This window comes from Panonychus citri, unplaced genomic scaffold (assembly GCF_014898815.1).
Source record: "Panonychus citri isolate SS breed McGregor unplaced genomic scaffold, ASM1489881v1 Contig00095, whole genome shotgun sequence".
Taxonomy (NCBI): Eukaryota; Metazoa; Arthropoda; class Arachnida; order Trombidiformes; family Tetranychidae; genus Panonychus; species Panonychus citri.
The window spans coordinates 1623395-1634856 of record NW_026515500.1 but is presented as its reverse complement, the minus strand read 5'-3'; the positions used below and the strand labels follow the sequence as shown (position 1 = coordinate 1634856).

The window sequence follows — 11462 nt, the reverse complement described above, 5'->3', positions numbered from 1 at the left end:
TTCGCTTATAGAGTTGATCAGTTGATGAACATTTTGTTTGGTTTTGGATTATTTTTTATTTTTCTTTTCAATTAATTGTTGATCTTCTAATTGTTTCTCATTTTTAATTAAATAATTGTCTCTCTCAATGTTGGTGTTAAGTAAGAACGTGTAACCCAACAAAGTTAAAAGTCAAAAACGGTGTTGGAAAATTTTTCTTGTTTCGTTTTTATTGGAAAAAATTATTGATACAATTTCTCATTTTCTTTTTGTTTAATATTTATTTATATTTGTATTTATATTCTTTTTATATTATTATTATTATATTTGTAGAGATAATTTTGATTCTGTGATTTGAAAAAAAAGAGTAAGTTAATGACAACTTCATCTGAGGATATTTTACTCCTTGTAAATGGAGTTCGGCATAAGAAAAATGATGGAACCCTTTACCTGATGGAAGCTCGGATCGCCTGGATGCCCAATGGTAAAGACAGTTTCACTATTAGTCATAAATATGCTGATATTAAGATGCAGAAAATTTCACCGGAAGGTAAAGCTAAAATACAATTACAGCTTGTTCTTCATTCTGGTGATACAACAACTTACCATTTTGTCAGCCCTGAAGGTGTTGATAAACAATTAAGTGATCGTGACATGGTTAAACAATTATTACAACAATTGTTACCCAAATTTAAAAAGAAAATTTCCAAAGAATTAGAGGAGAAAAATCGTATTCTTCAAGAGGATCCAGATCTGTTTAATTTATATAAAGATTTGGTTGTTAGCGGTGTTATCACTAGTGATGAATTTTGGACCCAATTGGCACCAATTAGATGTCCACAGTTGATTAAGACTCTCAATTTGGCACCATCATCAACACCAGAGAAATCTAATCTATTGGTCAACCTTCATTCCTCCAATGAACAAACTGTGGGTATTTCTGCTGCCTTTCTATCCGATATTAAACAACCTGATGGTTGTAATGGTTACAAGTACAATATAACTACCGATATAATTGAAGCAATATTTCGTACATATCCAGCGGTTAAAAAGAAACACTTTGAAAATGTTCCCCATAAAATAACTGAGGCTGAATTTTGGATAAGATTCTTTCAAAGTCATTATTTCCATCGTGATAGAGTTTTAACCGCTTCATCTAGCTCATCTAAAGGTGATCTTTTCGCTGATTGTGCTAAATCAGATGAAATTGATATTAAAAAAGCGGCTATTAAAGGTGTTAAAGATCCTTTTGTTGATATTACATATTTTGATGATATTGATTATATCAACAAGACAAGTGATCCCAAAGATGACGATAAATCCAACAAAAAGGATCGAGATCTATCCTCGTCAAATTTACTTAATGCCAATCAAGCGTTGATCAAAAGATTTAATTTACATTCAATTATGATTTTAGAAGCAAGTAAACGTGACTCAACGGGTAAAATAAGTGCCACCGCTAATGGTCATTCATCACCAGCTACCTCATCGTCATCATCATCAACAACAACAACAACAAATCCTCATGTTAATGGTGTTGTCAAAGGAAAAAATAAAGACAATTCAAAGGAAAAGGAAGGTAGTGATTTAATCAACAATTTAGGTAAAAATATCTCTGATGAGGAGCACGAGGAAATTGGAAGGATTAAAAGGCAACGATTAAAAGAGAAAACTGAATTAGAAGATCTTGACTCTGAATCTTTATTAGATTCATCAACATGGTTAACAAAAGAATCAAGATCGTTAAAAATAAATGATAAGCGACGTTACCTTGAAGGACCAACACCATTAGCCCATGATTCAAGTCATAATCATCATTATAACAATTTAACTCTCTTTCAATCGGTTTATCATCAAGATGAAATTTTAAGCAATTGGCGTTTATCCTTAAACGGTTCACTCTCCTCACCGGCCGCTATAACCGCTCTAAGTGCATTATCTCCCGGAGGATCGTACTTTAAAAACACCCACATCGTTAGCCTTAAAGACGTAATACCAGATGAGATCCAAAGTCAATTGAAGCAACTTTACTTCTCATGTAATGAGTTACTTAGACACTTTTGGGCCTGTTTTCCGGTCACAAATCCGCTGATAGAGGAAAAATTATGCCAAATGAAGGCGACATTAGAAAGATTCCAATTTACCAAAGTTCAACCTTTTCATGAAAAATTAGTGAAAGACCATTACGATTCAGAGGTATGCAAAATTGACCCAACAAAACAATCAACCGGACATTTAATTAATTGCCCAGTCCTCTCTTTCTCTGTCTCTATTTTCATATTCTGTTTCAAGTCTTTCACGAAATAATTTCAATCTATTCTTTGCATTGGTGATTATATTATCATGCTAACAAAATATATTTCAAGTTGAGATAAGATTCAATCTAATTGTGGATTTAAATTTTATCATGGATTAATCCAGCATTTGAATCTATTAATAATCTAATATATTTATTATATTTAAAAAAAAATCTTAACAAGATCATATTCTAGTCATCAAATCAGCAAACAATTAACTCAATTTACTAATTGATTTTTTGTTCTCATGATTAATCAGATTTATTTTTCTTAATCCATTTCAATTGAAAATTAAAAAAAAATGGACTCTTTTTGATCAATTATTTCTTACTAATTGCTCATAAGTTTGTCTAATTAACTCACTCCACACGATTCCTATTTCTTATTCATTTATCTTGATCAATAGTTTTCAATTTAAATGATTGTAATCAATCAATTCTAATAAAAATTAACACCAAGTAATTTAAATTAGAATATCTAATTCAAGGTATTCTTCCGATTGTATTTGTATTATTTGTATTACAATCAAATTGAATTAGTTTACGATTCTAAGACAAAAGAAAATGTATTTTCCACTTGATTATCAATATTGATTTCTTAATTGTAACAATTAATTTCTTTCTCTTTCTCTTTCAGCTCACAACTCACCTATTAAGTCAACTGCAGTTAGCATATAACAAATTCAATTCATGGCAACTAAAAAAGTCAGCGTCAATGCGTAAATAAGCCAAGAATCAGCAATTGATTGTAATTATCATTGAAAAAAGAAAACCCAATCAACTAAATCAACTCAATGATGGACTCATCTCATTTATACAAAAATAATATTTGTGTATTTTTCATTGACAATAATAAAAGAAAAGCATAAAGTGCATTTAATTTGTTATTCTAACCAAAAGAAAAAAACAATTAGCAGAAAATTCAACAATCAGCAAATCAATCAATTGATTTACCACAATTAATTCTAATAGTTAACAAATTGCTGCTTATTTTCACCATTCTTCTTAAGGAAAAGCTTATGTTAAAGACCAGCAAACTAACTGTTAATCTAAAGATTAAATCACCATCACGAATAACAATTCAATCGTCACCTTGGTTACCTGATTTTTTGGTAAACAACAAACAACAATTTAAAATGTTCATTATTTTCTAAATCAATTTTTCCAACTATTGGAAAACTATTCTAATTGTGTTTAAAAAAAATATAATTGTTCCTCTCCAATTGTTATCACGATGTCTTCACGTTTTAAAATCGTTATAACTGGAATCAGTTCAGATAATGTTCAATCTTGTACCATGTTTGCCAATCGTCTTGCTGGTCTTGACCATCGAGTAGTTTCACTTGACCGAAACTTGAGTCCTCTAAGGATTCTTGAAATCGCCTGTGGAAATAATAACGAAGTTGAACTTTGGAATATTGAGAAAGCATCACTTCCAGTTCCGGATATTTGCTTATTCGAGGCTCATGGTTTGGTTCTAATCGGCTCCGAGATTCCAAAGCAATTATTTCAACGGAGTAAATATATGCCTGGTAGGCCTGATTTTCCGATCCTATGGTTGACCACCGATAAATCAAATCGTCCACCAAGTCAACTCAATTCCAATTTCAACATTTACCAGGCTTCATTCACTTCACCAACAGATGAATCAATGGCTAACGAATTTAACAATTGGCTCTCAAAGATTGTGAATGGATCAAATCGTGGATCACCTTGATTACAATCTTTCATTTTAAATCATTATAATCGTTTTACTTTAAATTACAATGTTCACAATTAGATAAATCATTAATTGAAAATGTGTAACATTTCATAATAAAATGGATTGAAATAAAAATCTTATATAATATTAAAAAGACAATAAGTTCAACAGGGTAAAAATAATTTCACTTGTTAATTGTGATAATTTAGAGTCTTGAATAATATCCACCGGCGACAACGAAACTTTCACCAGTTACATAAGATGAATCGTCGGAACATAGGAAGTAAACAAGCGAGGCAACTTCTTCCGGTTTACCGATTCTGTTGGATGAAATAGAAAAAATTAAATTTCTAGTTGGAACTGATTAATAAACTAATCAATTAGAAATCGTTGTAATATGTGTTTACCTGTGCATTGGAATCATTCGGTTCATCTCCTCACTGATACTCTCATTCTCCCAAAGAGCTCGACTGAATTTAGTCTTAATTATTCCAGGACAAATACAATTGACTCTTATTTTGCTCGGGGCAGTTTCGATTGCAACGGCTTTGGTTAGTCCAAGAAGAGCAGTTTTACTGACGGAATAAGCGCCGATCATTGGTAATGGTTGATATCCACCAATGGATGAAATGTAAATTACTGAACCACCTCTGTCGGAAAGATTGGAGAGAAACGAATATTAATAAATTAGAATCGAAAAGCAAAAATATCGATTAATTAAATTGTTACATACCCGCGTTTCTCCATGTGAGGTACAACGGCTTTGGTCAAAAGAAACGCTGATTTAACATTTACTTCAAATATCTAGATGAAAATTGTGATCAGATGATAACTAGAAATTTATTTAATTGGTAGTGGAAAGGAAACATACCTTATCCCAAGCTCCTTCGCCTGTCTAAATGTGGAGAGATTGATTGGTGAGGAAAGATTCATTTAATTAGCCGTCAGAATTACTTGATTACTTATTGTCACTTTACCTCGAGAATTGGCATCATAACTGGATTAATAGCGGCATTAGAAACAAAATAATCTATTCCTCCTTTGTTTGTGACCGTCTAAATTTAAAGAAAGAAATGGAATATTAATTCAATCGAAAATCAAATACAAGATATAATCTTCAGTTGAAGAATTAATTAAGTTGTTACTTACAAATTCTATCAAATTTTTTCGATCTTCTTCTTTAGAAACATGACAAACAGTTCCAAGGACATCAAGTCCCTCACTTTTCAATTCTTCAACGGCTTTATCAACATTTTCCTTTCTTCGACTACTAATAATAACCGAAGCACCTTCTTGTCCAAGTCTACGACTTATTTCTAAACCAATTCTAACAAAGAAAAACAAAGATAAGTAAAAAATTCTAGTCTAAGGCCCGTATTCACCAACCGTAATTAAATTAGAGTCTAGGTTTAAATCAGCTGATCACAGCTTTTGTGTTTCACCAACTATGACCAACTCTTGATCTCGGATCAGATTTAAGTTTAGGTCAATTTAATTAGAGGATCAAAAAATCTTGTTTCACCAACCGACATCAATTGATCTTAACTCAAATTGTTGTTTCACCAACCGAAATCATCTTCAATTGATCTCGGAAGTCTTGATCAAAATTTAAACTTGGTAATTACCACGATTAACTTTTGATTATGACTTTTTTTCCTCATTTTTTCCATTCTTGCTCATTTTTTTTGAATTTTTTTTACATAAATTGATTAATATCGTTATGTCCTATTATTTTTCTACAATTTTCGCTAGCGTAAAAAAGATTTTTTTTCTTAAAAAAATATTAAACAAAGATATTAGGAAAACTTGATCAGTGTAATCATATAACTTGTTAATTGTTTAGAAATCAATCTTAATTTCAAGTCTTTCCATAAACAATTAATTAATTTATCTCCTTCAAACTTACCGCTTTTGTCTAAAGAAAAATATGTTTTTATTGTTTTGACCGTTGTTTTGTTTGATGATCGGTTGGTTAAAAAAATCAATTAAAATTAGGGTAAAATGAAAAATAGGGAAAAGACCTTTAGGGACAATTTCTAATTAAATTAATATTCAATTGATTTGACTTCAACTTGATTTGAACCCAAAATCAAAGAATCGGGAATCAACTAATCGAGCTTGGTGAAACAACTTTTTAGTCTAAACTCGGAATCGGTCTGATCTCAGGATTAGATGATCACTGCTTTTAATTACGGTTGGTGAATATGGGCCTAAATTAAAATGTACCAACAAAACTAATACTCACCCATCAGAAGAAGCAGTTACTATGGCCACTTTTCCTTTCAATTTATCACTTTTAATGGAAGACATTAGCCTTCTAGAAGGCTGTAATTGAGAAACTAATCGAGAAAATCTAAGGAACATCATGAAAGAAAAAAGAATAACAATTTAAATGAATTCAGTCAATTATGAACATAAAAACTCACAATTAAATCACTAAAGATTTTAATCTCTTTAATGAAGACTCTTCATTAAGTTCACTTAAACTCTGTTTACTTTCGAGTTCTAATTTCTATCAACAGATGTCGCTACAAATTCTTCGATATTCAAATCGATACATTGAACATTCCCAAGCAATTTTCGAGTAAAACTCAAGATCAAGTGTCCGTCGAATCACTTTTGGTGAAATAATGTGGCTCAAGGTTATTGCATCAGAAGTAGATCCAAAGTGAAATTATCAGTGGAAAAGCCCATAGAACTGGCCATGTCGAACTGAATTATGGTCACAAATATCTGAGGATTCTATCGAGTTTGAACAATTCCAATTCAACAAAACCAAAACCAGTCAATGAGCACTTCTGATACTGAGCTTGATTAGCTCCAATTATTGATAATCTTCGTTGAGATGAGACTTAATTTCTCATTGAATGGTATGTACACACTTTTAACTGTTGCTTATTGTTTACAATTGTTGAGGTTAAACTACAATTAATGTAATTAACTTTTTTTGACCTATTGGGATTGCCTTGTAATTCCGTGTTTACTGTAACACCCTGAATTTCCGTTTTACTGACCATTCCATCAACAATTTAATGGTCAATCGTGTTAAATGTTTACAATTACCACTCATCGTTTCTAATTGTAACAATAATGAGACTTTTCCTTCAATTTAAACGATCTCCAGCTATTTCTAATTGTATTGGTTAAAAGACCACAATTGGTCCATCTTCAAGTTCACCATGATAATCACGAAAACAATTATCCATTTGATTGTTTTAATCAGTTGATTCTTTAACTAACTCTCACCGGGATATAATGTTTAATAGTTGCCATTATTTGTCAATTCCATCACAATTTCCAAAGAAAAACAATCAACAAGTCATCAAAAAATCAAAAAATCAACCCAATCATCTAATTCAGCTAATGAAACAATGAGATCCAATTAAAAGTGAACAATTAACTGTTTTATTACAACAATTAAGATTGTAAAAGTAATAGAAAAGGAAAAGTTTTCACAAATCGAACGATCAATTTTCTGATTAAACGATAATATTAATTATCTAATAACCCGAACCTAATTTTCGTCTATGATTTAAATTAATTTCTACATCCCTGATTAAAGTAGTTAATTTACTCTAAATTGTATTACATCAACAATTTAGATTCTTCCTTAATCAAGAGTAAACCTAAAAATCAATTCTTAAATTTAGTTATCACAAAAAGTTTAGTTAAAAAAGTGAACATTTTCCTTTAAGAAAAGTGAAAGAAAAACAATTTAAATTTAATTCTTATTTTGGTAAATTAGTTAATCATAATTAGAACTCTTTTTTATAATTAATCAAGGTCAAAGGTATAATAATCAACATTTAATCAAGTTAATCGCCTCCAGGGTAAGGAAAAGGTTTACCAACAAGTAGGAAAATTGTGATCAGCTGAAAGTATTGACTTCTTAATCTGGATTAGTTAATTAACTAAAATTAAAAAATTTCGTAAACATAAATAATAACATCCTGATGATTTTAATCACAATTTACTTAATTAAGACTTAATCAATTTTTTAATAAATAAAATTGGGGAAAACAAACTTTGATTGTTTACAAATTGTTTGTGATTTAGTTGAGTAATTAAAGTAATTGATTACTCGGAATTAGCAATTACAATTAGATTACAAAAAGTGTAGAGGAAAATAAATACAATTTGATTGAATTAATTATTAGATGAAAAGTATCCCAACAATTGACCATTAACATAATCAATGCGATCGTTTTTTGTTTGTTAACCTTTAATTATATGAGTTTAATTTTCCTTGTCAATTGTAATTAACGATTACGATTTGATTTAATTGTTGAGATGATTGTGACCTGTAGGCAGTTTAGTGGTTAGTTTTTTATTTTTAAACAGTTTCTCTTGATTGTTTTCAGTTTAATTGAGTTGATTTACTGAATCATTTACACTTAAATTAGTCAAGTTGGTATTTAATTTAATTATTGGCCAATTCCCTTTGATGATCAAGAAATTAATGCTCATTCAAGGTAATTAGGCCTCTGATTAACTCAAAACAAATGAAATAATTATTTCAACAATTAGCTCCTTTGTGGAGTAATCAATTTCTACCATTTAAAATGGTAAACAATCAACAACAATTAATAATAAAAAGTATTAATAGTAAACAAAGAGAGACGAAAATACTGGACAAGGTTAATTAAATTTAGAAAAGAGTTAAAAAAGAGGAAGATCAAACCAATCGACTGGACAACAATTAACAACAATATTCGAATAACGGTAAATTGAACTTTCGTCGATTTTTTGACCAATGGAGTAAATGGTCATCTCTTTTTCGTTGAATTGGTCATTTCAGTGGGAAGAAAAGGAAAAGGTTTGATCTTGAATTTAATGATCATCATGACAGAAATGAAAGGAAAGTAATTAACATTTTCATCTTGAACCGGTTTCCATTAGTTTACAGAACAGGGTGAAGACGAATTTCTGTTTTTTCTTCTTTCATCATCATGAACAAAAAAGAGTGAGAGTTAATTCATGAGAGAGAAAGAGAGAGGGAGAGAGAGATACAGTGAGCCAGAATTACATGAATTCACTTTAATCAGCTTGATAAACAAAATTTCATTTGTATTAATTTCCCAAAGTTGATTAGCTGAATTTCACTTAATTTCGAGTCCCAAGTTATTGTTTTCTCTCACTAGATTGTTTATTGTTTGATTGTTTAATTGTGTTGATGTTTTCTCTTTTAATCAGTTAATTGTTTATCGTGAATTAATTTTAACAAATAAAAAATGGCTTCTTTTGATGATCAACAAACTCAAATTATCATTAAAAATCTTCAGAAACAATTTGATCAACATTATCAATCTAACTCAGGTAAGACATTGAATCAATTAACCAACAATTTTCATCTAAATTAACCAATTGCAAAAAATTAAACTCAACTGTAATCAAAATCTATTCCATGATAAACAATTTTCATGATAAAATCTTTGATTTAGATTAATTAATATTGCGAAATTTACAATCAATAATCAATTTGATTATCACTGTTGATGAGAATTGATTTCAAGTTGAACAAAATAAGACAATTAAAACATTGATTGTGTTGATTATTTTTCTTCTTCATGGTCACAATTAAATTGACAGACACAAATTGACACTTAATCACTTCTTTATCCATAGATGATTGTAGTTACAGGGATTACCAAAGGGTAATGACGGATCCACATTATGTTTACCGGTTTTATCGAGCTCGTCATTGTAACACCGAAGCGGCCTTGCAAATGATAATATCGACAATGAAATGGCGGAAATGTACAATTAAACTTGACCAATATCGCGATTACAGTTTTCCAATTGAATTTTACAAGGTATCGGCCGTATTTCCATATGAATCAGATAAATCGGGCTACCCAACGATTTACATTCGAGTCTCGCAACATCGAAAAGTAATTGAACTTGAAGAATATACCAAGGCCTTTTTCGTCCATGTTTTCGATAAAGTTGATCGACATTGTGGTGAGAAAGGATATTCACTAATCTTTGATTTAACATCAGCTTCTTATCGTAATCTTGATTGGGATTATCTTAAATTCATGATCAACTTTGGTGCCAATTATTGTCCCGCTGGTGCTAAATATATTCTAGTGCTAAATGTACCCTGGGCATTGAATACATTTAGAAAAATGGTTTTCTCATTTCTAAATGATGATTATTTCAAGTTAATCAAGTTCGTTAATGGTAATCAGATTTATGATTACATCGAACCTGAAAATGTCCCTTATTACCTTGGTGGTCAGTGTAAACGTAATTATTGCTCAATTCCAAGTGATTCAGTTCCAATTGAACAATTAGTTGAAAGATATGGTTACACTCATGAGGATTATCAAAGGATTATCCCAGTTTATCAGGATGCTCTGGATCAAGCTGATCAATTCCTATCATCAGTTGATTGGTATGAACCAGTTGACTATTTTGATACACCTGAGAAAGATGATCTAGAAGGAAAGAAAGAGAATAAAATTAATTACAACAACAATCAACAAGAATTGATATCATCAAACAATTTAGATTATAATAGGAACACAATTAACTTGATTGACCCTTCAATCGTGTTCAATGTTAAACCAATGGACAATATTGTCTTTCGATATGATTTGACTAAAGCAACTTACTCTGGGTCAGTTGAAATTGAGAATAGCTTGACCAGAGCAATTATATTTAAAATACAATCAAATTATCCTAATGATTATCAGGTAACACCAAGACATGGGATAATTAATGGTAAGGAAAGTGTCAAGATTATGATTAACATGATTAACTCTGATTGGAAACATTGGTCAAAAATGACGATGACCAATCGACCGGTAAAATTTAGGATACTCATTAATTACTCATCATCTTCATTATCAACCTATCATTGTAATTATACTGAACAATCAACAATCAATCTAAATGAATTTAATCAACTATGGACACAAACTGAGACCAATGAAGTTTATTCAACTATTAGGACAATCGAAGTGGTCAAAGAGTTTCCCGTTAAAATGGGCCGAAGGGACAAATATCGTCAACCCTCAGTTAATCTATTTAGACACAAATTACCCGAATGGAAGGACAATTTATCAATCGATGATAAATTACGTTGTCTCAATGAGAACACTAATTCGTTGGAGATTAATCAGAAAAGATTAACGTTAATCTTGTACCTTATGGGATTTGCTTACCTTTCCCTTTTCTGTTACTTCCTTATGATCAATTCAACAACAATCACATCAAATTGATTAAACTACAAACAGTTAATTGTATAAATAAATTTGTAAATTACTCTTTTAAAATGAGCAAAATTAAAGGTATCATAATAAGTTAATTGTTGCTGTTAATTGTTGTTACTTATTCTGTAATCATTACGAATCTGGTTTTCCTAATTTTTAACAACAAATTGAGATGATTTTTTTTTCTTAAGGAAAAAACAATTTACAATTAGAGGTCAAGGTGATTAAGAAATTATTAAATTGTTAATTGTTGATTGTCTGATTATCC

At 30.3% G+C, this 11462-nt stretch overlaps 3 protein-coding genes across 4 annotated transcripts; 2 read left to right on the top strand and 1 right to left on the bottom strand.

The window, feature by feature from the left end:
- The first annotated feature begins 13 nt into the window (after positions 1-13).
- On the top strand, positions 14-3150 carry LOC128388134 (general transcription factor IIH subunit 1-like). Its single transcript, XM_053347497.1, has 2 exons — positions 14-2175; positions 2913-3150. Exons 1-2 carry the CDS (start codon positions 355-357, stop codon positions 3000-3002), a joined length of 1911 nt encoding a protein of 636 aa, XP_053203472.1. The 5' UTR covers positions 14-354; the 3' UTR covers positions 3003-3150.
- An 850-nt stretch (positions 3151-4000) lies between these two features.
- LOC128388136 (dehydrogenase/reductase SDR family member 4-like) lies at positions 4001-6476 on the bottom strand. Of its 2 annotated transcripts, XM_053347499.1 has the most exons (8): positions 6404-6476; positions 6223-6330; positions 5127-5304; positions 4955-5032; positions 4849-4872; positions 4711-4781; positions 4385-4627; positions 4001-4297 (listed from the first exon to the last, which is right to left on the bottom strand). In XM_053347499.1, the coding sequence occupies exons 2-8, from the start codon at positions 6285-6287 to the stop codon at positions 4183-4185; spliced, it is 774 nt and encodes a 257-aa protein (XP_053203474.1). In that variant the 5' UTR covers positions 6288-6330; positions 6404-6476; the 3' UTR covers positions 4001-4182. The 2 variants fall into 2 exon arrangements, with proteins under 2 accessions (XP_053203474.1, XP_053203473.1); XM_053347498.1 differs by having other exon boundaries at positions 6223-6437.
- A 2478-nt stretch (positions 6477-8954) lies between these two features.
- Positions 8955-11289, top strand: LOC128388003 (motile sperm domain-containing protein 2-like). The gene is made up of 2 exons (XM_053347329.1): positions 8955-9293; positions 9603-11289. Exons 1-2 carry the CDS (start codon positions 9209-9211, stop codon positions 11201-11203), a joined length of 1686 nt encoding a protein of 561 aa, XP_053203304.1. The 5' UTR covers positions 8955-9208; the 3' UTR covers positions 11204-11289.
- The last annotated feature ends 173 nt before the right edge of the window (positions 11290-11462 follow it).